Source organism: Carica papaya, chromosome 1 (genome assembly GCF_054855325.1).
Source record: "Carica papaya isolate Zhongbai chromosome 1, ASM5485532v1, whole genome shotgun sequence".
NCBI lineage: Eukaryota > Viridiplantae > Streptophyta > Magnoliopsida > Brassicales > Caricaceae > Carica > Carica papaya.
This window is the reverse complement of record NC_142309.1, coordinates 26,708,450-26,736,055: the sequence shown is the minus strand read 5'-3', so window position 1 is coordinate 26,736,055 and position 27,606 is coordinate 26,708,450. Positions and strand designations below refer to the sequence as shown.

At 34.5% G+C, this 27,606-nt stretch overlaps 4 protein-coding genes across 6 annotated transcripts; 3 read left to right on the top strand and 1 right to left on the bottom strand.

The window, feature by feature from the left end:
- Positions 1 to 86: 86 nt before the first annotated feature.
- On the bottom strand, positions 87 to 7,078 carry LOC110825791 (dimethylallyl, adenosine tRNA methylthiotransferase). Its single transcript, XM_088206746.1, has 7 exons — positions 6,781 to 7,078; positions 6,578 to 6,666; positions 6,262 to 6,400; positions 1,441 to 1,539; positions 1,188 to 1,310; positions 734 to 993; positions 87 to 596 (listed from the first exon to the last, which is right to left on the bottom strand). The coding sequence occupies exons 1-7, from the start codon at positions 6,935 to 6,937 to the stop codon at positions 486 to 488; spliced, it is 978 nt and encodes a 325-aa protein (XP_088062872.1). The 5' UTR covers positions 6,938 to 7,078; the 3' UTR covers positions 87 to 485.
- A 3,369-nt stretch (positions 7,079 to 10,447) lies between these two features.
- On the top strand, positions 10,448 to 15,327 carry LOC110815238 (peptidase, S9A/B/C family, catalytic domain protein (Protein of unknown function DUF829, transmembrane 53)). The gene is made up of 7 exons (XM_022042922.2): positions 10,448 to 10,839; positions 12,181 to 12,238; positions 12,962 to 13,042; positions 13,206 to 13,241; positions 13,473 to 13,712; positions 13,791 to 13,932; positions 14,673 to 15,327. The coding sequence occupies exons 1-7, from the start codon at positions 10,658 to 10,660 to the stop codon at positions 15,152 to 15,154; spliced, it is 1,221 nt and encodes a 406-aa protein (XP_021898614.2). The 5' UTR covers positions 10,448 to 10,657; the 3' UTR covers positions 15,155 to 15,327.
- Positions 15,328 to 16,268: 941 nt separating this feature from the next.
- Positions 16,269 to 18,293, top strand: FLDH (NAD(P)-binding Rossmann-fold superfamily protein). Its single transcript, XM_022042981.2, has 5 exons — positions 16,269 to 16,615; positions 16,707 to 16,835; positions 16,948 to 17,112; positions 17,666 to 17,971; positions 18,079 to 18,293. The coding sequence occupies exons 1-5, from the start codon at positions 16,361 to 16,363 to the stop codon at positions 18,217 to 18,219; spliced, it is 996 nt and encodes a 331-aa protein (XP_021898673.2). The 5' UTR covers positions 16,269 to 16,360; the 3' UTR covers positions 18,220 to 18,293.
- Positions 18,294 to 19,818: 1,525 nt separating this feature from the next.
- LOC110815222 (Protein phosphatase 2C family protein) lies at positions 19,819 to 26,115 on the top strand. 3 transcript variants are annotated; one of them, XM_022042901.2, is made up of 10 exons: positions 19,819 to 19,973; positions 20,516 to 20,797; positions 21,444 to 21,615; positions 21,878 to 22,031; positions 22,146 to 22,209; positions 22,388 to 22,495; positions 24,356 to 24,481; positions 24,718 to 24,953; positions 25,115 to 25,317; positions 25,428 to 26,115. In XM_022042901.2, exons 2-10 carry the CDS (start codon positions 20,600 to 20,602, stop codon positions 25,451 to 25,453), a joined length of 1,287 nt encoding a protein of 428 aa, XP_021898593.2. In that variant the 5' UTR covers positions 19,819 to 19,973; positions 20,516 to 20,599; the 3' UTR covers positions 25,454 to 26,115. The 3 variants fall into 3 exon arrangements, with proteins under 3 accessions (XP_021898593.2, XP_021898591.2, XP_088062851.1); XM_022042899.2 differs by having other exon boundaries at positions 19,843 to 20,010; XM_088206725.1 differs by lacking the exon at positions 19,819 to 19,973 and adding an exon at positions 20,030 to 20,417.
- Positions 26,116 to 27,606: the final 1,491 nt, after the last annotated feature.

Below are 27,606 nucleotides of genomic sequence, written 5' to 3'. Positions count from 1 at the left end.
AAACAAGATAAAGAGCTAACAACTCATATTAACGAGAGATATATATATATATACACACACACACACACACACGTATTACCCAGTCAGATAATAATGCTCAGAAATTCACATTTCTACGTGATTGAGTTACAACATATCCGGGTTTCTCATTTTCAAACAACCCACAGAAGAACCAAAAAAAAAATATGCTTTTACCATCTAAACGTAGAAGAAAGGTTCTCTCCGTCCTTAACCAGAGGCTTCCTCATGTAAAGAACAGCTGACCCATTAACAGGCTACAGGAGATTGACACTTGTCACACCATCCCCTGTCCAATGATCACCACATGGAAAACAGAATAAACAAACTTCAAAATTCGTGGGAGGTAAAAGAGTGCCATAAACTCCTTCGTATATCCATCTTCTTGAATGTCTTGAAGAAGTTTTAATGCAATAATATGTCAAAATGTTGTTCGAATCAATTGCCTATTTCACTGAGAATCCCATTCAATTGGTCACAACACCAGACACCCATGGAACAATCACCGGAGATGTTGGGTGGGAGTTTCTATAAGACTCAGAATATCTATCCTTGAAGTTCAGCCTGGGATTTTCCGCCTGTAGTTTTCACCATCAAAACCAAGAATATTATATTACACCAGTCACCAAGTCCAAATGATGAGTGGAAGTCAATATACAAAATACTCTTTGCTAGATATGAGAGAACGATTTAAGAATAGATAGCCAATGCTTACATGTTTCAACCAGCATTCCCCAAATCTGTGTTGATAAATATCAGGAGAATAGCAGCCAGTTTCAGAAGGGCAATAAACCCATATGTTGCAGTTCATTTCACCAGGTTTAGCACGTTTTGCCTGATCTAAGCATGCCTGGCAACAGTCAGCAGCACTTTCTTTATGGTGAGTAAGGCCCCATCTGACAGCAGCACCATCATAATCCGTATGAAGTTCGGCATGGCATTCAGGTGGAAGGGGCCTGCCAGCTAAGACTTCCTCTATACAAGAAAAAGAACACCTCATTAAAACATTAGACAAACTCATGGCCCTTTCTAACCACTAGAGAAGAAGTAACTGGGAAAAGGCACAGGATAATGAGTTCAGTTGTAAAGTCTAAACATGGCAAAGTTACTACAGTTCACTGAACAGAGGAAAAGGGGGAAGAGAAAGTAAAGGAAAGTTGATTAAATACCAGGCTCTTCTTCATCCTCAGGTTTATCATCATGTTCTCGGTTATTCATATCAGAAGGCATCCAAAAGCCAATATCTTCTGATAACACAGCCCAATCAGACTCCAAGGCTCTGACAAGCATTCCTAGAAAATGGTCATTCACACTGATTAGCACAAAAATACTATTAAACAGTGACATTAAAATGCCTCGAGGTTTCTAAAATCAACTATTCAGTAAAAAATGCGAATGCTAGACAGTCTAAGTGGCAACTACCAGCTTCCTCCTGTAAAGTAGTTAAATTCATTCCCTCTCTTCCGAGAGCCGACTCTTTGGCTTCTTTCAATTTTTCCCTTCGCCAGTTTTCAACTGCTTCTGTTACCAAGAAAGAATTCAAACAAGACGATCAGCAAGATAGAGCCAAACATATACATCCAAATCTGAACCAACAGATTTGCAACAGCTGATTACATGCCAAAAGAGTAGATTATCCAGACTATGAAAGAGTTAAGCCCTTCTCCACACAGATACTTAATATTCCCTGCCATACAATGGATAGTAACTGTTTCTAGAGATCTGAATGTTAACACTCCAAGGTACTCTCTGCAGGGCTAGTTTTTAAGTTTTTGTGCCAACTAGAAGCCAACAGCCATAAGGTCATGGCTTGTGCACTAGAATTGCATATTTGCCAGAACTAGACCGTTAGAGGCTCATGTTGTATTTAGACAGAACAGTTTATAACCTTACATAAAGAAGTGTAAGAGGAGGAATATTTATGGTTGACAGTAGATCAAATTCTTGCTCAAAAGAAAACATTTCTATCAATGCTACTTCAGATCTGGATCAACTAATATTAAATAAAATGAACAAAAGAATTCACAACCAGCATAGAAAATCAAATAAGATATATTTTTTTAAATAAAAGTATAGAAATGTATTGGTGTGTTGGCGCTACCCATTTACAAAAGATTTACAAGTCAATAAGCATATCAACAACGGAACCAAGATCAACCAAGTTATCAAGGTTATGTCCTAGAACAATAGAACCATAATAGTGAAACCATCTATCCTTGATATTAACAAAATTATTTTCTTTCCCTTCAAAAATTCTATTGTTTTCTTTCTTTCCAAATGACCCTATATCAAATAAGATAATAATATTGTGTTGCATGAGGAATAAACTTTAATAAATAAAAATATACTTTTGACTGTATATATGCCAGAAGGTAACTTAACTCAAGAAACAAATAGCAATATACAACTGTTCGACATAATTAAATATCAGCCAGTTGTGAATTTACTTAAACCTTCTTCAACTACCTATAAATCCATCTTTGAAGAGGAGAGGCATTAAAAGAAAAACCTTACATTTTCCTTGGGTTTTCTTCCGCTACTTCCCTAAAGTAAAACACGATAAAAAACACAGTTTCTATTCCAATTCAGGCACTTGCTGTCTGTACCTAACTTAATCACCTGATGTACAGAACACTATACTGACTACCTGTTGTTAGTTCCCATTATCATCCAATCTTTCACATAGGCTTCAATTTGTGACCTCCTAACATATTTCTAAGCCAATCTTTTGGTTATTCTGATTTTCCATCACAACCAAGCCCCGGAGTTTGTTCTATTGACCATCATCCTACTTACAGTCTATTAATCAGGATTCATGAATCTCAAATGAAAGGGAAAAAGAAAAACCTCTTTCCAATTGATGATTGCCAAACATTTCAACCACCAGCCAGAACTTCATTAAAAATAACAGCTAAAAGCATATTTAACCAAAGATGGTCCTTTCATAACCATATCTGGCTTTTACTGAGATGGTTAATTCCTAGATTTCCTTTGCAGGGTTGTGGGTTGATGTGGTTGGAGAGGAATGCAAGGCTTTTGAAGTACGGTGTCTTGCTCTTTCAGTTCTGTTAAATAGGATGGTACTTTTTCCATCTCTTTGGGCCAAGGTTCACGGGCTTCATAGCGACATCTTTTCAGCCGCCTTGCTGAGAGATTAGGCAGCAGTTGTTTGAGAGAGAGAGAGAGAGAGAGAGATTAGCCAGCAGTAGCCAGCAGTGTTCGCTAAGACATCCTCCACTAATGCAATTTCTTCATTTCTATCTCTAATAATACTTCTTTTTTATCTAAAAAGAGGAAATTAGATAAATTTTCAAAAATAATTCTTAAACTCTAACTTAATTAATATATCCTAGATCAGATATGCAGTCCTAATAAAAGATAGAAGATAATAAATACATCTTATTTTGATAACCATTTCTTACTATTACATCTATTCCATTGTGATGTCCTGTTCTGAATTACTTCTTCATGTAGATCAAATTGTATAGTCCCAAGTTAAGGTCAATTATGATTGAAATATGTAGAATTTGGGGTTTAGGGATTGCCATGGAGAACCTACCTAGCTCAAGATTTAAGGCACTTTACACCCTGTTATTAATTAAATATTTTCTTAATTTTGATTTATGCTATCTGTTTAAATATTTACAGGTACTCTTTGTGGGTTCATCTTCAGCCTTTCTTGCATGTTATCGACTATAATACATGTTAGTCAAATAACTCAACAGTTTATTATTAAAAAAAGCATATGAACTTATATACTATTGGAAACTTTACAAGTTACATACTTTGTAAGCTTCTACAAATAAGGTAAGCCAAACACTTGCTTGTCAAAGTTTGATGGGGCCCTGGCAGTAGTATCCCTTATTGTAAAAATCTGTCTCTTTTGGCCAAATAGCTTCTCAAGTTTCCTTTTGAACCTAAGTCTTTGTAGTGCAGGGTAATTAACAGCATTTTTGGTTTGCATCATGATGGACAGCGTTCTGAAGCCATTATTTTGAGGACATATAAGATCCCCAGCCTTTCTGATTCATTCTTACCCTTGCTCAAATTGAGGGTGGTGAAGGTTCTCACTTACCCTTTTGAGAGGATCCTTGACATGATAACATTCCTTTAGCATCCCATTTCCCTCGTCTGTAAAGTATACCACCAAGTCACCATGTCAACATTTCTTTTCTTGAGTAGTCCTTTAATGATTCCATCTGTTGGAACAGATCTTTTAGAAACTTTAATGACTGGGAGGTTAATGAGATGAAGGTTTTGCTTCACCTACTTGATTCTGTTCTTATAACCCTGATCATAGAACCTGGTTTTCGGAAACCTCAAAGCCTCTAGTCATGCAAATCATATTATACTTTTTCTTCAGTTTACCGTCCTGCCTCCTGTAATGACACTTTAAAATAAAATTTTTTGGAAGATTTCCACTCTCTCTAAGATTGAAGTTTTAGTTTAGTCTGCAGTTTTCGGCAAGCTAAATACTAATTATATGCTCCCAGCTTGTTGACCAAATTGTGAATTGTACTCAGGGATTTGTGATGCGAAGATTCACAATCATCTATTTTTGCATTGTGATATGGCCTAGAGAATTTAGTGTCATTTGTTTGACACTTTTGGCATTTCTTGGGCTTCACCAAAAAAATAGGGCTGTCTTAATGTCTTTTCTTTGTTCCAAATTTGAAGAAAGAGATTAGGCTTCTTTGGTGCAATGCCTTCTTTGCTAGGTTATTTGTTGCAAGAAAACTGAGGGACTACTCTTCACCAATAATGATCCTTTGGGAAAAGTTGCCTTTCTTAGCTTCCCTTTATTATAAGGCATAAGATCACTTTAAGGATTTATCTTTATCTGCTTTAAAGAAAAACTGATATGTAGAAGAATTATCTAACCTTCATTTTTGTTTGTTTTTTTTATATTTTTTCTTTTCTTGAGGATTTCTTGTCCTCCTTTTTTGGTATGTTTTTTCTTCCTTTCTTTCTTAATAAGAATTTGTTTCTATCAAAATAAAAGAACTTTAGATCACCAATAGCCTCCTACTCTGACACCAACCTATTATGGTCCCAAGTTTCAAAATACACTCATAGCCTCCTACTCCGTTGTTTCAATCCCAACTTTAGGATCAGGTTATGGGTTCAAATATGTGGAATTTATGGTTCAGGTTTTACCGGAAAGAGATCACAGATCTCTAGAGTTAAGGTACTTTACAAACTGTTTTCAATTAATCATTCCTTATTCCTTTTATTCAAGTGAATTTTTTACATATTTATTGATGATCAGATCATGAGCCTTTCTTTTAACAGAGGGCCTCCTAGTCTGCTCCTAATAATGCTAAATGCAATAAATACCAAATTCCTAATTTTAAGGATCTTTCGTGACCCTATTTCTTACTTACTTCCACACTCATCCACTGAATATCCTCTTTTCCCAAATAAAATATTAAGTAAAACTGTTTAAGGAGTTCACTCTCCTGCATGGGGCCCACTCTTGAACTCCCACATTTTTCCTTGTTCTGCTTTCTTCTTTTCCTTTATCGGCTATTGGGCCATAAAAGAAATACAATGTGGTAAGATGGAAGATGTCATAACAAGGCCCAAGCTTTCTTATACTAATTCCAGCAGTTTTCATCTAAAGATATGTAGGTTCTAGTGATTCAGACAGTTTCCAAAAAGTTAAAATAGCAACAGTATCACTGCACTAAATCAGGATAGAACTTGAATATAGTAACTTGACAAAACTGACAAAATTTATCTGGGTTGGTGAAACATAAAAAAATTAGTTCTATGACAAAGAGGAAGAGAAGAAGTTAGAGCATTTGTTTGATTCACCAGTAACAACTTACGAGCATCATGATGTTAATGAATAACACATCCACTCTTCCTAAAGAAAGCAAAAACACACTTCATTCAACAATGAACCTAGAAGAATGAGAAATGATCACTGGAAGCTTATGGATCGGGTGCTACATGCAATCTTGATGCATCAAATAATGCCTAAATATTCCCAAAAATAATTATGGAGTAATTCCAGAAGACAACAGTAAAATCGAACTAAAAATCATGAGTATAGGACTGAAAATGTGTCAATTAGAACATGTTTCACTACCATCTAGTTCATTTGCAGTAATCTCTTCATTTGACTTACCCTTCCAGCCTTTACTGCTTTGCTAACCATTGAAAGAGCATTTAATACTATTTTTAAGTTTTTGTATGATAAAGATAAGATACTTAAATTGAGGTTAAAGGTGCACCCACCTCGCCGCTGAGTAGCATTCACGCTATCATCTAAACTCCTTAAGCGCTCCAGTAACTCATCAGTTAGTCTCTGTTTCACAACCCGTGATATCTCAATTACTGGCTCCTCGCTGGAAAGCTCATGCCTCAGTTTCTTCACCTTTAAGCCATTGCAACAAGTGATTCAATAAACTAAATCGAGTGACACAACTAAAGAAGTCGCACGTCAAATAACAAGATCATTGAGATACCCAGATACAATCATAAGCAGCCTCAAATTTTTACTAAAGAAAAGAGAGGAGAAAAATAAATACAAAGACACGGGTATATTATTTACCAATTTAACAAGCTCCGCAGGTTCTTTCGCTCTTCGAACCCGTATAGATTCCTCCATTTTCCTAATCTGATCCGGGGTGTAGTTTACAACTATAAAAGGAATAGAAAAATTAAGTGATAGTCTAAATGGCCCCATTATTAAGCTAGCGTCCAAGCAATTTCCTATATATATACATATATCGAAAAGATGAAAGAGATACATACCGTTGTTGCTACTAGAATAGATATAAAGAGAAGCATAAAGAGAACGAAGAACGTAAAGAGCAATGATAATGTTGACGGAGCAAACAATAAGAGTGGTCCTCTTGTACGAACAACCGCTCCCTCTCCCCCCTCCATATCCCCATTCTCCCCTCGCCATCTCTCTTCTTTAACCTCATTCCACCATATCTTCCTCCCTCTCTCTCTCTCTATCTCTCTCTCTCTCTAGAATCTTCTCTTTTCTGTCAAAACTCGCAGTAATTTCCCCCAGACTTTGTTCTCATTCGGCCCAACTAGATCGGTACACAGATCGCAACAACTAAAGAAACACCCGAAGAATTGCCGTGGATGCAACAAAATTCCCTAGAAAAATTGGGAGACGAAGAGAAATAGAAAGGGGCGGGTCGGTTTCGTCAAATCTGAACCAACAGACAAAAAAACTAAATTGGTTCGCTTGCTTTATTCGGGGGGTGTTGATTTTTTTTTTTTTTTCTGCGTCATGTAATTTAAAATGTTAATAAGAAAATCCACGTGGTTTGATACAGGTCAATGTCATCTTCCATAAGCGTGCTTTTTCCCCCTCTTTATAATCGAGATCAGAAGCAGAAATTCAATATTATAAACGTGGTTAAAGTACCATTAGTTGATAATTAATAATTAAGTGGGTAATTATTAGGTTCAAGTTATGTTTTTAATTACGATTCAAAAAAAGTCAAACTATGAGTTAATAAACTTAATCCCACCAACATGTGCAATATTTTTTAGAGATATATTGTGTTAACTATTCATATTCCTTCGTTAATCATTTAGAGAGAAATGAAAATTTTATATTAACTATGAAATATTTTAATATTACAATATAGTTTATTCATATAATTATAAAGTGTTTTTTTTTTTTTTGTAAATTTCATGGTTTTAGTGAATTTGACAATTTTTAAAAAATTAAATTAAGAAGAGTTTTAATTTTGGAGTACTAAAACAGACCCGAATATATATCTTATCTATTAAATAAAAATATATATCATCTCAATTTGTCAAAGGTATATACTTTATTATTTTTTATATAAGATAAGATATTGGTTATATTTTTTTCTTTTAAAATACACATAAATATCAGCCCTTAAACATGTGGACTTCCGTTGCCATGCGATGATTACTTTGTTATCTGGTGTCGTCCACTTGATTGTTAGATATATAATCTTGCTAATAGTCGTGCCACGTGTACATGTATACTCTTTATTTTTTGATGTACCAATATTAAATAAATTTTATTACTACTATAAATTTTATTATTATTAAACATATTGAGATGTTTATATTTATACAATGTTTTTTTTTTTTTTTTGTAATTTGTTGGGAGCATCTTAATTAAAAGAATTTTACTATCATAACATGTTCTTTTTTGTCGGCATACATTATAATTAGATAGAATAAAATTTAATTTGATAATTATAATTTTATTAAATTATAAGTAAATTAAGTTTTATATCATATTAAATTAAGTATTGTGAGTTAACCATTGATTACTATTAATATGTTTACAAAAAACTAATTTCAACGTTATTAGTAAAATTTAAATTCATGATGTTTAAAGTAAATTAATAAATTTTATTTATTAAATTATCGTATAAATAATATATTTTTATAATAATTAAATATACTTTTTTGTTATATATGTATGTGTGTATATATATATATATATCGATGTAACAGAAGAATATATACTCGAATATAAATTTACTCTATGTACTATTTTTTTTCGTATGTTTGGTTCCAGCCTCAATTTTGTTATATATCTATATCAATATAATAAAAGAATGTATTATTTATTTTTATTATTTAATTATTGTCTCAATTTTTCATTCATTTAGTTCATGTGTTTTCAAACAATATTCACATTAGTCCAATTCCATTATTAACATTAAAAAAATTGCTAGTCCATATTGATATATATATATATATCATGTTTATTCATTCCCTCTAGCCTTTTTTTTTTTTTTTTACAAATTGCTCTATTTTTGGACTGAAGCCTTAATGGCTCTTTTTGATCAAATATAATAGGGTGATTTCCTATACACCATTTGCAGTACACCAACTTATATGACATAAGAGATTCGCATAAAAAGAAAATATATAAGTGATAATGTTGATATATAATCATGTAGTGTTATCGACCTCATCTTAAAGATTTGGTATTTATTTTTTAATGTTCTAAATGTTATGGAATTATATGAGAATATCTATAAATGTGAATATCAATTTTTTAAGTTGATATCTCAAAATCTCAAGTATTTCATATTTCATATTCATGATACGAATCTCAAAATCTAAATTATAATTGACAAAATTCCTACTGACTCTTGATTTTTTTTTTAAAAAAAAAACTGACCAAATTTTATGACGAAACAATAAAGGTGGATAAATAAGATAAAATCGAACACATTTCAAACTTTAATACTTTTTGTCTCATATCATTATCTAAATTAGATTTATTTGGTCTATTCGATACGTTTTACAATTTAGTAGTGATGGTTAACGATTCTTCTCATGATATTCTGAAAAAACTGATGGAGATGGTGGGATGGATCACAAAGACTTAAAAAATTCAGAGTTAAGAAAAATAAAAATTTGGACATTATAGTGAATGAGTATAATAGTAATATATGTTACCTATAATAAATGTTCATTAATCAATATAATAGTGGGTCATTGTGAAGATAAAACAAAAAACTAGAAATGAAAGTTCATATAAAAAGTTTTTGAGGAACAAACTTAGGGCATAACTTATAGGGCAATAGGAAACTTAAGTTGCCAGTGGCAAATATCTCAAGTCTTGATTATCTTATGTGTGTGAAAAGAAGACTTTATGAAAAAAACAGTAAAAATAAATAAATATGAGATATTAATTTTTTTTAATAAAATGTGGACTAATTTGAATCATTTTTACATATAAAATTTGTTGTGATACGCATGTGACGTAAGTTAATGTATTTTCTAAAAATACCAAGTATAAAAAATGTTTGCACGTGATATTTGTAGTTAATGATGTTAGATGTTGATAACTTAAAAAAAAAGTTAATAATTTATTAGAAGATGTTATATGATAAAAAATTTTACACGTAACATTCAAAGTTAATAGTATTAAATATTAATAATAATTAATTATTTATTTAAATATATTTTGAAAATGTATTGATTATATTAAATCAAAATTGAAATAGAAACCAAATCGAAAAACAATAAATAATATAAAGACTAAATTTGTGTTTTAACGTTAAATATATATATATATATATAAAAGTAAAATGTATTATAGAACTTTTCAAAAAGGAAATAGAATAAAGTTCTAAACTCATAATGAAATAATCATGACGAAAAGTACTTTGGACCTAACGCACCACAAACAAGAAAAATAATTTAACTTCAGAATTAATCCCTCAAATAAATTTCTTATTACCAAAGGAAGAATATATTAAAAGAAATTTCCAAAACAAAACGAAACAGTTAAAAGCAGCAGTAGTTATCCCGCGCCCGACTATCCCATATTTTGAGGATATTTTTGTTACATCAGACACAAATCAGGGGCAATTTAGTACTTTTACCTGATCGCGACGGCCATACCGAATTATGGCACGCTATCAAAACCCACACGTGGCCAATTACAAGAACTGTCCGGGTGAATGATTGTAGAGAATCGCTCAGACGAACTTCTCTCCCACCTCTCTCTTCTCAAACCAAAATTCGGCAGACACGAAAACCAGCACCTTCTGCATCGTTTCTATGAATTAAAGCGGATTCCCTGCAAATCCCCTTGGTTCCGTCCACCGGTGAAGAAGCGCTTTGAGAATCGACTAGAATCCGAGATTCTTGGGGAGGGGAAATGTGGGGATTCGGAAGCAGGTACTATTGGTGTAAGAAGGAAAGGCGAGGAGGGAAAATTGAAGGGATAATTGTGGTGTTTACTTGGATGTCGAGTCAAGAGAGGCACCTGAGGAAGTACGTAGAACTTTACTCGTCTCTCGGCTGGAATTCGCTTGTTTGCCACTCTGAATTCCTCAACATGTACGGTCTTCACCTACTCTTTTGGCTAGTAATTTATAGGCTTCTTGTTTTACTTTTGATTTTCTTTTCACTCGTGGTTTATTTATTTATTTATTTATTTGGCTGCGGTTGGCTTTTCCTTCAGGGATTAATTTGGATGAGGCTTTTTTTTCTTTTTTTTTTTTTTTTTTTTTTTTTCTAAAAACCTGGGTGTAAATGTGACTTTTGGCGCTCTGTTCACTTTTGGTCTCTGTTTATGTTGAATAATTGTGCTACAGGGATTGGTTTGATAGTTTGGTTACAGTGGAAGAACTTTATTGATCTAATTTTTCTTCATTGATTTGGTTTTATACAGACTACAAAATTTATACATGCTACCGTATTTAGAGTGCTGAGAGAAACGGGCGATTCTAATCTTCCAATTTGTCGATAGTTTTATACTAGGCCTACCTAGAGGTGCCTAGACATACATCTTCAGATAGTTTTGAAAGGAAGTGACCCTATCGAATTAGCAGGTCCATTTTAATGTTCATGCTGCAACGGAAACAGTTGAAATATTTAGGCTATGAATATCTTCCTAGTTTAGTGAGTAGGCGAAGCTTGCAAGATTATTGTAGGAAATAGGATATTCAGATGCACGAGTTTGTGACTCAACTCCAATGTTGTAATCCCATGGCCCTGGTTTGTATTTGTTGTTTATTTATCACTACTTAAGAGGGACCAGCACCTCCGATTTGCATCTTTTTCTAGGGATAAACAAAAACAAGTAGCAGCAATATCTTAGGTTAAGCTCCAACTTAAAATTGGGGGTGTTTCAATCTAAAGCTATAACATGTTCTGGTACTCACTGAGTACTGAGATTATGGTTTTACTCGTTTCCTTTCTTTCATTCTTCTTGTACCTTACCTTTTGGCCCTTTTTTGCAGTCATTTTCCTCAACTATCTCATGCATACCTCCTTTCTACACTTTTACATGTGTACACTCCCTATTTTGTTGCTCCTTTATGTATTTTATTCTCTCTTCTGAAAAAATGAAAAAGAAAATGCTGTTAATCGTAAACTTTCCTGGGATTGTTTCTGGTTGTAATTTTACTGTCTTATTGATATTTTCATTACCTTGAACATCAGTCTACACCTGTCTCAAACTAATTAAATCAGCTGATAGATGTTTCATTATTTCCTGGTGGGTAACTTAATTATTCCGATTGAAAAATTGGACTATAAATATATAGCTATTTGGCTGTGTTCTTTGTAAATTGTGATGCTATCTATCAAATTTTTCACCATAAATCATGCAGTTAAAAGTTGCTTTCTTCAATGCAAACAAAGGTACAAATAAAACACAGTTAATGTTTTCTGCAGGTTCTTCCCTGAGAAGGCTGCAACAATAGCTTCTGCAGTTCTCAATGAACTTCTGGAGGTCAGCACTATTATGTTTGTTTGAGTAGAATTAAGGAGTTTACTTTGGTAGACTTGAATGGAAATTATCTGATTATCTACCCAGGAATCATTTGTCTCAAATCTTGTTTATGCCAAAAGATACAAATATTTGGAGGGAACTTAGAGGGTGTTTGGATTGCTGAAAGAATGGGCGTAAAATAATTGTTCAGTTTAAACCACGTAAAACGGGCAGATACCTAGTTAAAAGAGTACTTACTAGTTTGGATAAATATTGATTGCAAAATATAAGTAGTTATTTTTGGTAAAAATTAAGAAAATATTTCATAAGTTACATTATTATATGGATATTGTTAATTTAAGTGAATATCAAAAAGTTGTTAAGTATTGCTAGATAAAAAAAATATATAAGAAGCTAAAAAGTTAATAATGAGATACTTATTTTGTATCTTAATAAAGTTACTTTTAAGAACCTAATAAACATCTGCATACCATCTTTTAAGAATTCCTTTTCCCCTTCAGATTTGAAGTTGAATTTAGGAGTTGGATAGTATGGCACTTCTTTATCGTGCATGCTAAGCACTAGTCAGTTCCATTGCTAGAGATGGCCTTTTATCGTAACATGGCATTCTCATCTTTTTCATCTTGATCAAGTTTTAGCATTAGACTAGTTTCATATTGGTTGAAGCTTGATGGATAAGTTTGTTCCCCTTAATGATGGTTACCTTAATAATTTGGCATGCAGGAGCTAAAGGTTAGGCCATGCCCAGTCGTCTTTGCATCATTTTCTGGTGGAACAAAAGCTTGCATGTACAAGGTTCTTCAGGTAAGCTTCTAAAATTTTTGCAATTTCTTATTTCTGTGCTTTAGGTTTTCATGTCAATTATACCCATCTTTTCTTCCCAATGTAGAATTGTGTACTATCAGTTTTATTATCCTATTTAATCAATAGATTATGTTATTCAGTGACATTTTTTCCTCTTTCCCAGATAATTGACAGAAAGCATGAAGCACAACTGAACAAGGTAAATAGTTCTTATGTAATTCAATAGGCATTGGGTTTTCTTTCTTTCTTTTTTCTTAAATTGATAACATAGGTTATTGTTTGTGAGGGATTTGCATAAGCTGACAAATTGGCCTATGAAATTAAGATTAATTATTCGGTTTCTTTAGGTGTTGAAACTGTTCCTATCTCACTTTTTCTGCCTTTCATATGGTTCTCCTTAATCTGCAAATTTGATTTTTCTTTGGTGAAGGATGAATGCCAATTGATTAGAGACTGCATTGTGGGGCACATTTATGATTCCAGTCCGGTGGATTTTACCAGTGATTTAGGGACTCGGTTTGCTGTTCATCCATCTATTCTCAAAATCTCCCGTCCACCGAGATTAGCTACATGGATAGCAAATGGTATTGCCTCTGGCCTTGATGCTCTCTTCCTCAGCAGGTTTGAATCTCAGCGTGCTGAGTATTGGCAGACTCTGTACTCCTCGGTTGTAAGTATAATTAGACTATTGCTATACAAAGAGTTACGCATGGTCTTTTGTTATCATTTGATTTCAATTGCTGTGCAGAGCATCGGGGGACCATTTCTCATTTTTCGCTCCGAAAATGATGATTTGGCTCCTTATCAAATCATCGACAATTTTGCTCAACGACTAAAAGAACTTGGTGGTGATGTAAAACTTGTGAAATGGAGTGTCTCACCTCATGTAGGTCTGTCTTTCAATCTAATGTGGTACTTCTCCACCTCCATAGGAGTGCCTATGGTTTGCGTGTCGTTTGGAAGTGTGCTTGAATTTTTTTTTATAAAAAAGAAATCTACCTTATATATATTTATCTATAGAAACCATCTTCAGATTACTTTTACTATACACAAAAACATGTTTGAAATATTTCTTGTGTCCTTAGAATTGAGCTTGAATTGTTAAAAAAAAAGGCATCATATATATTTCTCTTTAGCAACCATCTTTGGGTTCCTTTTATGACACACTAAGATATATTGGAAATAATAATCTCTGCCACCTCCATTACCGAGGAGCTTAGCCCTCAACCAAGAGAAAAGTAGAAAGAGAACACATTGAGACCAATGAAGAACTGGTTTTCCTGTGTAATATCAGCTGTTCATATTGTAATATGCAACAAATGTTCTTGCACCATGTCTCATTAGAAAACACTGCTAATTGTGGAGTTTTCTCATTATTAAGATCCTGGCGTGAAAGAAAGTGCATTCCTTGTTTATCATGGAGTTTTAGGCCCAAGCGAAACAAAAGAAAAAATTTGAGATGAAAATTCTACAATGTTTAATTTTTATTATCTTTAGGTACTGGAAAACCAAATTTAAATATGTAGTTCTGTGAAGTCCTAATTCAAGAAAGTTTGTTGTCTTCTATGTTTGAATTATTTACTAGAGTGGGTTACATAAATTTAGTTGATGTGATTGAATGTTGTTACAGGTCATTTTTTGCAGTACCCAATTGACTACAGGGCTGCTGTTACTGAACTGCTTGGTAAGGCATCTGCACTTTATTCCCAAAAGATTCGACGACTTGAAGGAGAGAAGGCAGAGTTAGAAGGAATACATGATGATGTATCTGAGCCAATCCATGAGCTGAGGAAAGCCGCTGTAAGCCCTCGTCAGAGCTTCAGGGGGACAAGTGACAATTTCCTCCTGCCTAGCTCTATGGAGTATTATGAAGGTGGAGATGTTGGATCAATGCAAGATGAAAGCAAAGAAGGTGTTATTCATTTGCCTAACCCGCCAACCATGAATCCACATGGAGTTCTCGGCCAAATCCTTTTTGATGTGTGTGTTCCCAGGAATGTGGAAGGTTGGGATATGAGGTCATCAGGTTCCATGAATGGACGCCCATATGCTTCTAGGCAGAGGCATGCTCCGTTTAATCCCATTAAGTGCATACGTAGATCTAGATTGTAACATCTAAAACTGATAAGTCCCAGAGGAGAGTTGTCCCTAATTCATGGAAAGTTGAGTTGGTAAATCTAGATGAAGGGCAAGTAATCTTAAAGGTACTTAATATTCCAGGAACATGAATAAATAAGGCAATATGGAATCCTCTTGCCGGAGAATAATAGCACTGCCTTGGTTTAGTCTTCTTGTCAAAATGTGTAGATACTATTGTACAGATAATTGTAAAAATGAAAGAGAGTAAGGCGGATACTATCCATCTTGTTTCTACAATGGAGTAATCTTGGGTGCAGGCAGAGTCCATGAAAGGCTATCCTTGGGTTATAAGGCATTTGCAAGGTACATTCTACTTTGCTATTCACAAACTTGAAAGAAAATTATCAGAAAGCTGTGAGGACTTCAAATTAATAGATGAGGATGCGAGTTTCGTAAAAACCTAAATATACATTTTTAAGAGTTATATTAAGGGTAAATTACCTAAACTTGGAACTTATAACGTGACCTGCTGATGCGGCTTATATAAAGAACCCATGCAGGACAGTTGGTTGAAATTCGTCTAGTATTTATGTACCTAATTAGTCCTTAAAAAAAAATCAAAATCAAAATCAACCAAACTATGACCAAATTAATAAATCTCTTTGGATTGTTTAGAATATTAGATGATGTAACTTAACTATAATAAAAACTGTCACTATATAAATATACGTACTAAATTGGCAAATAATCTATACGCCTAGTATTTAGCCTCTATATTTTTTTAGTATCTAATTACAATATTTAACAATTTTGTGTGTTATTTCTCTAGGGGTGAAGAATTTACGGGTTTGTTTTTACTTATTGACCATTAAACTGAAATAAGAAATTAGACTATTCAGACTATTGAACTCTGAATTTAATCTACAGTCAACACTTTACTACAAATGAATTATTATTGTTAATTTTAGTTTTTTTTTTTTTAAAGATATCTCCTATTTTTCCCCAAAACCAATATTTATTATTTATTAGTTTAGCTACAAAACTCCTCACTTACCCTTATAATTTTGCTGTAATCAAGTTCTTAATCTTTTACTTCTAGTTAAATAAGCTATTTACTTAATTTGTTCTCGTGTATTATCTCTGTCGTTAAAAATTATTAACGTTTGCCCATTGGATCTTCCTTATTTGTTGAAGCACCCCGACCATCGACCACCGACACACTACCGACAGCGATACACTATGAAGATATTGGTCACTGGCGCTTCCGGCTACATTGGAGGAAGACTGTGCCACGCCCTCCTGAGCCAGGGCCACGCAGTCCGGGCCCTCGTCCGACCTACCAGCGACATCTCTGGCCTTCCAGATGTTGAGCTCGCTTACGGCGACGTCACCGATTACCAGTCTCTCCTCGATGCCTGCTCCGATTGTAACGTCATCTTCCACGTAGCAGCCGTTGTCGAACCGTGGCTTCCTGATCCTTCCAAATTCTTCTCAGTAAGAAAACGCACTAAATTGTTTCCCAATTCTCTCTCATTACAATTCATTTAAGCTTAATTCGCCCAATTTGTTGAACCGTTGTTTTTAGGTTAACGTCGGAGGATTGAAGAACGTGTTGCAAGCAGTTAAAGAGAGTAGAACAGTCGAGAAGATTATCTATACGTCGTCGATTTTCGCTCTTGGTCCAACCGATGGGTACATTGCAGACGAGAAACAAGTATGAAAAACGCAGTACAAAATTCGAATGTTCTACTTGGTTTTGGTTATCATTTGCTGATGAATTTATTTTATTTCGTTTTGTTTGGATTGAAAATAATCTGTGGGGTAAGGTACATCCAGAGAAGTTCTTCTGTTCAGAGTACGAGAGATCAAAGGCTGCCGCCGATAAGATCGCGTTGCAAGCTGCTGCTGAAGGGATGCCCATAGTGCCCGTTTATCCCGGCGTTGTTTACGGCCCAGGAAAACTCACCAAAGGCAATTTTGTTGCTCAGTTGGTAAAATTTGTTGCCTGTTTCAAATCAGTTGTCTTTGTTTTCTTTCTGGGTCTGCATAAACTGTTAAGCACAGTGGATATTTGATATTTCGGATGATAAACGAGGGATATGCCAATTTATGAAGAAAGGTCTTTCTCTTTTTTGGGTAATTTTGGCAGGGCTGATGTTCATACTAACATTGACATAGTTAACTCTGTTACTCCTTAACTATATTAACTGAGATTTTGCTTGTGACTAGGTGTATATTTTTGGTCTTAATGCATTTTTTATTCAGGTTGTCAGTCCCTAGATTTGATTCCTCCAGTTTATTTTATGTTTATATTTGGAAAGAGAAGGAAAATTCAATTCCTTGTAGCCTTTAAGCTCTGCCATTCTTTAAACTTTTTTTCTGCTATTGATACTTCATTTATAATGGAGAATCCTTTGCGATGAAGTCTGAATTTCACTTGGTTATTCCTTGATATTATGTGTTAATTCTACCTAATGTGCATCTGCAAAATTTTGATCTTGTTCACTAACGACCAGTGGTTCTTCATAACTTCAATGCTTTCAGATTATTGAACGGTTTAATGGGAGATTACCTGGATACATGGGCCCTGGAAATGAAAAATTTTCCTTTAGTCATGTAGATGATGTGGTAGAGGGTCATGTTTCAGCAATGGAGAAAGGTCGTCCGGGTGAAAGATACCTACTTACTGGAGAAAATGCATCAATGATGTATCTTTTCGACATGGCTGCTATTATCACTGAAACTAGAAGGCCTGGATTTAGAATTCCATTGTGGTTGCTTGATGCTTATGCCTGGTTGTCGGTTCTTTTTTCTCGAATAACTGGAAAGCTTCCTCTCGTCAGTCCTCCGGTAGATTTTCTCTCTGTAATTGGTTAAGCCATCATCGATTGTTTTGTTGGTTTCTGTTGTTTTCTGGGTGTTGTTTCTTACAATTAGGGGTGATCTATTTTGGGCAGGCTGTGCGTATTCTGAGACATCAGTGGGCGTATTCATGCGAGAAGGCAAAAGCAGAGTTGAATTATAATCCCAGGAGCTTGAAAGAAGGACTGGAAGTGATGATTCCTTGGTTGAAGAACTTGGGCGTGATAACTTACTGAAGGGAAAAATATGTTGTTGCTTGCCCAATTTGGGGATGGACTGAAGAAACAAAATAAACGAAATGCATCTTACATGTTCTTGTGCTAAATAACAGTCGAAATTTACTTTATAATATGTAAAAAAAAAAAAAAGAGGTAATTTCTGGATCAACCAATTGTAGAAATTAAAAAACAAAAAAAAAGGAGAATATGGTCGAAAATTAAAATTTTAAAAGACTTTGAATATATTTATTTTCAACTTATATATATTTTAAAATATATACATTTTAATTAACATACCTAATAATTATAATTTATGATGACGTTTACAATAATTAATTCTTGTATGTTTTACTGCAATAAGTATTTAACTAAAGTGCTATGATAAAAGCGATTAAATTTTATTAATAAAAAAAGATAACAATATGAACTTAGAAAAAAGAAGGAAAAAAAAAATAGAAGAGATAAGAGAAAAATAAATGAATTTATATAATAATATCAATGGAAAATAAAACAACTCTAATATTATTATTAAAATAAAATTTTTCATCATAATTTTGTTTTTGAATTTGTAAATTATTTGATTCATTATATATATATATATATATTTTCTGTAAAATTACTAAAATTTTGAATAATTTTTTGTTCATATTTTGTTGCAATTGAAGTTTAAAATTATAATAATTAAAAAATTAACCTTGATAAAAATAATCAATACATTCTGTTTAAATTATTTAAGATGATAATAGTAATAGTAGAACAAAGGTTTCGAAATAATTACTTATTGAATTTTCTGAATTAGAAACACTAAATTTACTATTTTTGTAATAATTTTAATAGAAAAATCTCATTTGGAGATTAAAATCCCTACCGTGTACTTTAGTTAGTCACTTGATAATTTGCATCAACTGCTGGGATTCACAGATTCAACACATGAGTTCATGGTTTTATTGGGCATATACCCTTTAATAAAACCTTTTTAAATTAATTTTGACAAAAAACCATATATATATATATATCCTTTTGATAATTCTCAAGTATAATTTTATAGTAAATGGTTTTATAACACTTGAAAAATTAAGTAACTTTTTTCTGTTGTTGATAAATTTACCCATAATTTTATGTAAATGAAAAAAAAATTAAACTATTAAAAAATTGCAGAAACATTAATTATTTAAAGAAATTTTGATTCATAGCCGGCTAAAATTGCGTTTTCTGCAAAAATATTATTTGCACAATTTGCCCGTCCCGTGAGGAGCTGTATTTGACTCGGTTCATGTGCGCCTCTCACTATCGTGCGCTTCCAAATCTAACCTCCATTAACCTACGCCGCCTCCTATTAAAAAGTAAAAAAGAAAAACCGTCCGGCAACTTGTCCCAATTGCTCCTCGATCCGACTTCGGCTTGGTTCTCTACAATTGGGCCCACTCAACATGCGCCACGTCACCTACATCTGCGAACCGTGATGTCTGATCCAACGAGTAAGAAACAGCTCATCGTGTAAATTTGTGGGACCCTCTTATTTCGTCTGATGGCGGCTCCAAAACGGCTTTGGGCGCCGATTAAACGGAACTCTGCGTTTTTTGCCACGTCACCGAAAGAAATAAGAGATGGGAGGAAAAAAAAAAAAAAAAAAAAGGGGGGGTGAAGAGCCAGCTGCATTTGCGCATTTGTAAAACGAGAGCTTTCTCTCTCATGGCTTCAACAATGGAATTTTTGCAGGGCGCCGGGATCCGCGTTTCTCGATCGTAGCGACCTTCTCATTCTATTAGCGCGTAATCTTCATCGCCTTTACTACGATTCTTTCTCTCTGTAACTCTTTCCTTATTCTTCTTCTTTTCTTTCCTTTTTAGATTCCCTGCGATTAATTTTCTCTTCCGCTTGCTATGTTATCCCATTGATTTTACGAATTTAGGCACCGAATTTGAAATACTATAATGTTACATTTACGTTTAGGGTTCTTTTGTCTTCCACATTGACTTTGGAATTGATAGATGTAGTAATGTTCCTCTGATTTGTTTCCTGATTATTTTTTCGCTTATCTGATTAACATCTTTCACGGTTTAGGTTCCTTATTTTTCGGCAATAATGTGATTTCTTCTTTTGTTTTGGTTATTTTTGTCGTTTTCCTTACTTTCTTGAAGATCTCGATCGTTTTGTCGTAACCGTGGCCGTCCGAGATATTGATTTTGCTGATTTAACGCTTAATATCCGCAAATGTGAACAGTTCAATTCGATTTGATTTGGCGTTTAGAACTAAGAAATGCTATGCGCGTTCGAACTTTGATCCCTGTAATTGGCTTTGGTTTTATTTCAGGATTTTAGCTAGTGATGCGGGACTAGGAGAATTAGAAGCAAGTGCAGGATTATCTTTGATTGGGATTTTTAATTCTGAAAAACAATGTCATCGAGGGGGGAACATCACACTGTCCCACTTTCAGTGCTTCTGAAACGAGAATTAGCGAACGAGAAGGTTGATAATCCGGAGATTCAGCATGGACAGGCCAGCCAAAGCAAGAAAGGGGAAGACTTCACGCTGCTTAAAACGGAATGCCAAAGGGCCAGGGGAGATGGAGTCGCCACATTCTCTGTTTTTGGGGTAGGTGTTGGTCATCGATAGTTCTCTCGTTCTCGTTATTTTTCTTTTTGGCATTTATCGCCAATCAGTATGTTGGGTATGTCTAATTTGGATATGGCAACCTATTCCATGGATGCAAATTTTGAGATATTTGTCTTATCATAGAGGAGGTGTTCCGGGAGAAACCTTGGATCAATTTAAGGAAATGAAAACTATTGATAACTTCTTGATGTTCCATTAAACATGGAAAATTGGAAGTCACATGATATGCCTGGCATGATAACACTTCCTGCGGCAGATGCATGATCCATGTACTGTTTTATGTATTCTAGATTTGGATAAATTGGAGTATATAATTGTATTTTGAGATTTAATGAATTGAGGATGGTTTATTCCAAAACCCAATTTTTACCAGCTAGGATAGGTTGGCAGTTGTGTTTCAGTAGCTTTTGTCATCTAAAAGTTGTTTTTGGAGTATTTCATTGCGGACAAGGCATTTAGAGATTTGGTTTGCTATGGTTGAATCATGACATGGCACCATATGTATGTCAGTATAGTTATCAATAAACTACTCTAAACTGTATTTATGATTGAATTGATGTATTTTGTACATAATCCGTAATTTTGTTATGTCTGCTAAGTTGTTTCTCCTACATATGCTTTGCAGTTATTTGATGGGCACAATGGGTCTGCAGCTGCTATTTATACTAAGGAGAATCTCCTAAATAATGTCTTAAGTGCTCTTCCCTCAGATCTTAACAGAGACGAGTGGGTTGCAGCACTGCCGAGAGCTTTGGTTGCAGGTTTTGTTAAAACAGATAAGGATTTTCAAGAGAGAGGTATGCAGTGTTTCTGTGTAAACTGATACTGTTTAAACTTTTTTTCTTAAGAAAGTGGCCTTCTAAGAAATGTGAACAACAGTATATTAGTGTAAATTTTGAGCACATGGTATTGGAAAATGTATGCCCTAATAATAGAAGGAACTCATGACTTTTTGGTGGTGGATCTGGAGTTTATCATACTTTTCTGAGTCAGTTCTGTCTAACATATTTATTTATTTCAAATTATCGATGCTATTGCATATTGTTATGGGCATTTCAGCTCGAACATCAGGAACTACTGTTACCTTTGTCATAATAGAAGGATGGGTGGTGACTGTTGCATCTGTTGGGGATTCCCGTTGTATACTTGAACCGGCTGAAGGTGGTATTTATTACTTGTCAGCAGATCATCGGCTCGAGTGTAATGAAGAGGAGTAAGTAATTTATATGTGCTTGGTAAACATTTGTAAATAATCTCTTGCTATATTGTCCTCAACCTTTTGTTATGTTTCGTTCTTTGCTTCTTTAATTTTCTTTACACATTTTAGGAGACAGCGTGTTACTGCTAGTGGAGGGGAAGTTGGTCGGCTAAATACTGGTGGTGGTACGGAGGTAATTTTCTCTCTTTACAAATTTGTATTCTTTGTTCTTTTCATGTTTCTTAGCAGGCAACATAAAATATTCTCTTTTAAGTTTAGCACTAAAAATTTCCATTTTCCCTGTAAATTATATATACTGCTTTCAATTTAAAAAGGAAGGTTGTCTAAATAGAAAACTGATTCTTTTACAGATTGGCCCATTGAGATGTTGGCCTGGTGGCTTGTGTCTTTCACGATCCATTGGAGATATGGATGTCGGCGAGTTCATTGTTCCTGTTCCCTATGTAAAGCAAGTAAAGGTTAGTCTTTTCTTCTTTTTGTGATATTCAATGTGTTTATCTGCTTTGGCTTATGTAGTTTATTTGTTCTACCAACTTCTCTTCTGTATGCTTTGCTTTGATCATTTGTCCATTTCTCTTGCATAATTATTACGTGGAGTACCTGGTTAAATAACATATTATTCATGTTTTCAGACTTTGTTAAAATATTTTTATTGTTGGTTAATTGCCTCTGGAATGAGAGTGAAGGGGTTCAAGTGCATGCTTTGACTTCACTATGCATTGTGTAAGGCATCTTCAATAGGTTCTTCTACCATTCCTTTGTACTTATGTGGACTTGCATCGCTGCAAGATTTATGAATTTGATACACAAGTTGTATTTTCTGTAAGGCCAAGGTCTCATGACAAAAATTTAATTAAGCAGGCTAACGTCGAAGTGACAAGCCAATCAACTTGAAAGAAATCATGCAGATCTTTGTTTTATGATTCTTTTGGATTGAAAATTAAATTTTGAACCAACAGAGCAAGCAAAAATGGTTAACAATTTTTATAATAACTTTTCAGAAACACCTATGGGCAGGAATGAACCTTTTGTCTTTTCCTAGGCAGCATTTCAATTTTTACTTTCAGGACCTTCAAGGCAAAAGCTTTCTGAAGAGCTCCTTATGGCAAACCAGAATGCATGTTTCTGACCTAAGAAGAGTCTAACATGCAAACCTTAATGACTACCACCCATGGAGAATAAACCATGTTTAACTTAAAAATGTCCATAGCATTAAGTCTAATTCATATTGTTGTGTTCCATGGTGTTTCAAAAGTCTTCTACTTTAATTTTCACTGTCTTTCACTGTTGCACAAGGAGCACCATTAACCAAAATCTTCCTTCTTTTTCTCAGTTAAATTGTATTATTCTTTTTGATCATTCACAACCTCATACATAATTCTGCAAGCTTTGTCGAAACATACAAATTTTTGGGTAGAGATGCATTACGATGTTTACATATAACATATTGTATAGTTGTATTTCCTCATGTCATGATATTCTATGTCCTAGATGTTCCCTCGTGGTCCCTGCAGAATAACTTGTATAGTTGAAGTGGATGCATAAGAATCAAAACCTCCAGAATAACTCATGTCATGATATTTTATGTGCTAGATGTCCCCCTTTGGTCCTGACAACTCCTCCTAAGAAGGAAAAAAATAAATATAAGGGGCAAGGGTTGCCCTTTCATTTCAGGAGAAGTCCTCAATGACTGGATCCCTGGCTGAAAGAACAGTGGTGGGACTTCACACACAAAGGACCCTTCGTCCTAAGCCTCCAAACTGGCTTGTTATTCACACTGGTGTAGACTTTAATAATATAAAAAATTAATTAGCATCACCCACATATTGAAAATATTCTGTTGTAAAAGAAGATGACTTCATTCTGATGGAAGATGTATATCCAATAAGTTGAGGACTTTTCTTGTTATAGTTCTTGCCCCTTTATTCACATCTCCATCCCCCATATTGATTTCTATGTTGGATAGGTGAGGTATTGAAGTCAAATAATTTACTGTGGTTTCTCTTAAAAATTATTGATGGGACACCAAGAACATGACTTGAACTGGACATAAAATTATCTAGTTGCTCTGTGTTTCCTTGGTGCTTTGGTCAAAATCCAATCGATCTATTTGTGACTATTAATCATGTTGTTTTGATATATTTAACAATATGACCGATGCTAATATGGTTAACTAATATCTTTGTGACAATTCGGATAGCATGAAATGTAAGTCTTATGTTTCAGATGTTAATTCATATTCTATTTGCAATTTATTTGGTTTAAATTTTCTCTAATGAAGTTCTTAGCAGTTATATTTTATTTGGTTGTCTTTGCAGCTGTCAACAGCTGGTGGCAGGCTTATTATCTCAAGTGATGGTGTTTGGGATAATTTAACTGCTGAAACAGCCCTTGATTGTTGTCGTGGCATGTCGGCTGAAGCTGCAGCTGCCCAAATTGTTAAAGTATGCACTACCTCCTAGTCACCTTAAATGTGTGGTTTTGCATTGTTTGCGTGCATGAGATTGTGTCCATGCTTGTCTTTATTTATATTGAGACGTGTATTATATATATTATATAAATATGCCCATATACATGCAGTTGTGAAAATGGTGATGCTCCAATATTATTGACACGGTTGCACTGGCAAGATATATTCTAATTTACATACTTTGGCTTATCCTATGTTTTCTATGATTAGGAAGCTTTACAGGCGAAGGGTCTCCGAGATGATACAACCTGCATTGTAGTTGATATACTACCACAGGAAAAGCCTCCTGCTCCTTTGCCTCCCTCAAAGAAGCAGGGAAAAGGAATGTTCAAGTCCATGTTTCGCAAGAAATCCTCTGAATCGTCTTCTAATATTGATAAAGAATATATGGAACCGGATATAGTGGAAGAATTGTTTGAGGAAGGGTCTGCTATGCTTTCAGAAAGGTTGTGGTCTGAAAACCTAGCAATTTAAATCTTCAGACCATATCTGTCTATCTGCCATTTCTGGTTGCCCTTTGCAATTTCAACTTAGGCAGTCTATAGGACATGAGAAACATTGTTTCTAGTGTATTATCTTTTGACAAGCCTCTTTGTGTATAATGCAGGTTAGATACAAAATATCCACTTTGCAACATGTTTAAATTGTTTGTTTGTGCTGTGTGTCAAGTTGACACAAAACCTGGTGAGGGAATTTCAATACATGCTGGCTCATCAAATTCTGGAAAGCTACGTCCCTGGGATGGTCCTTTCCTTTGCTTAAGTTGCCAAGAGAAGAAAGAAGCCATGGAAGGAAAAAGAGCATTGTTAGGTGTGATGCACTCCCACTTTTCTCTACCGCACACTTCCCACTTGGTGGCTGTTTGCTGCAAATAATTGTGACTAAGGCATACTTCGTTTTCTGTGTTTTTCTTTTTCCAGATAGACATAGTAGTGAGAGTGACTAGACAACGCTCTGCAAGGCGTTTCGTGTGCACTAACAATTGTTTTAAATGTGATCGGAAGATGAAGCTTTCTAACGATATTAAATTCCCTTCACTTTCTCATGGTGGATTTGAGAAATTTGATCATCCTGATGTTGACTTCTGCACCCATTTCACTTTCTTCCCAGCTCATGTTCTGTGCGCGGAAGACCAGGGTTAGAATGTGGCTTAACCATCTGTTGCTGTTTCTGACATCTGGAATGATAAGAATTATGCCTGCATGTTCAAATAGTTTATGGAAGGCTCCGAAGTTTCCATTGTATAATTAAATGCAAAGGTAAATCAATTCTGCCCCGGTCCTTTCCCATTGCATGCCAGTTCTTCCTGATCACAGAGCTAACATTTAATGATAGCATCCTACAGTGTAATATTATAATATTATAGGGAGTTTGATGAACAGATACAGATTTGTTCCACATTAGGAAAGCCCGAACGATATGAATTTGTTCACGTAGAGTTAATTTGAACCTTCCTTTTGAGAAGTTGGAAGGTGAACCTCTGGAATAGGAAAATAGCAGATTGTTTGTGATTTTTGTCAAATCAGTGGCTGCGTACATTGTTTGTGATACTTGTTTCTGAAAAGTTCAAATGTTCTAATTGTAATGTTTGATATCTTAGGCTTTAAATTATTTCTATTTCTTTCTAGTGTTATTGCCGGGGGAAAACTGATGTGACTCTAGTTTTTCTTTTACCTGAGTTGGTCAAAATGTCAGACAAGGCATATTTCGTATTTATTTATTTTTATTTAATTGTTTCCTCCTTAAATATAAATATGTATACCTTGGTAAATATATAAAAAATCCACTCTATCTGCCATGATAGAATAAATTTGCGTTATTCACGCCTTGGGGGGGGGGGGGACCGGCCACTTCAGAGACAGATGGATACACAGCTTGGGCTTCTCTAGTCAAATACGCATGGGAAGTCGCTACCATCTCTGTGCTTGGAAATTGAGCTAATTAAATTTCAAAATAGAATACATCTCACACGTTAAGACGAGGCTAAATCGAAAGAAGATGGTAGATATTTTGTTGGGCTGATAGAGAACCACAACATGCCTACAGTACGATCAAAAATGAAAGGTCCATAAGAAAGACGCACAAATGAGGAAAGGGATAAACATTCTATAATACAATCCTAGTATTTTTTTTTTGGGTAGTGTTATAGCAACCTTATTCTCTGTGGTACGAAGTATTGGAAGGTTTTGTTTGGTACAAAAATTAATATTTGAGAATACCAAACACACCGAATGTTACTATATTATCTTGTACTGATTGAAAAACAAAAAAAAAAAAAAAAAAAGGGAAAGAAAGAAAGAAAGAAGAAACATGTGAGAAACACATGCGGGCAGCGGAGGCGGAAAGTGAGAGTAAAAGTAGATCGAGTGGAAAGAGTAATACGAGTCTGGAGTCTTATCTGGAAGAGAAATTAGAAGGAAGAAAAGATTAATCGAGTGGTGGAAGGGAAGAAGGAAAAATAATGGGTGCATGATTGAGATGTTGACCTGAACTAAAACAACAAAAATGGTCTACTTGTACACGTGTGTGTGGGGCTGCCATAACTCCCACACTCTTGTTACTATCTTTTGTCTACAGAATCCATCCTTATCGTAGTCAATGTGGGATTAAAAAATGACTCACCTCATTCACGTGCACACTCACCTTGCTTTTAATCCTTTTGCCTCAATCCCTTTATTCTTAAATTGACCCATCACACATTCCACTCTCTCTCTCTCTATATATATATATATATATATGTGTGCATGCAAGAGAATGCTTTTTATATGCAAAGGGATTATTGGTTATGCCATAAATATCGATGTTACTTCACTAGACAAGGATATTGTAAAATGTAAATGAAGTAAGTTTTGTTTTTTTGTTTTTTGTGAAGATATTCACTGTTCAGTGTTTTTACTGGGTTTTCATTAATTTGAGCTGTAACAGTTTAATCATAGGAGGGTCTCGTCACCTCACCTCAACCACGTCCTTCTTCAGTCATTATCTTCAAATCACAGCTAGCATCGAATGAACCTCCCAGCACAACATTGAAAATAATATATATATACATATATATCATTCATGCATCAGATCATACTACTATTCTCTATTATTTTATAC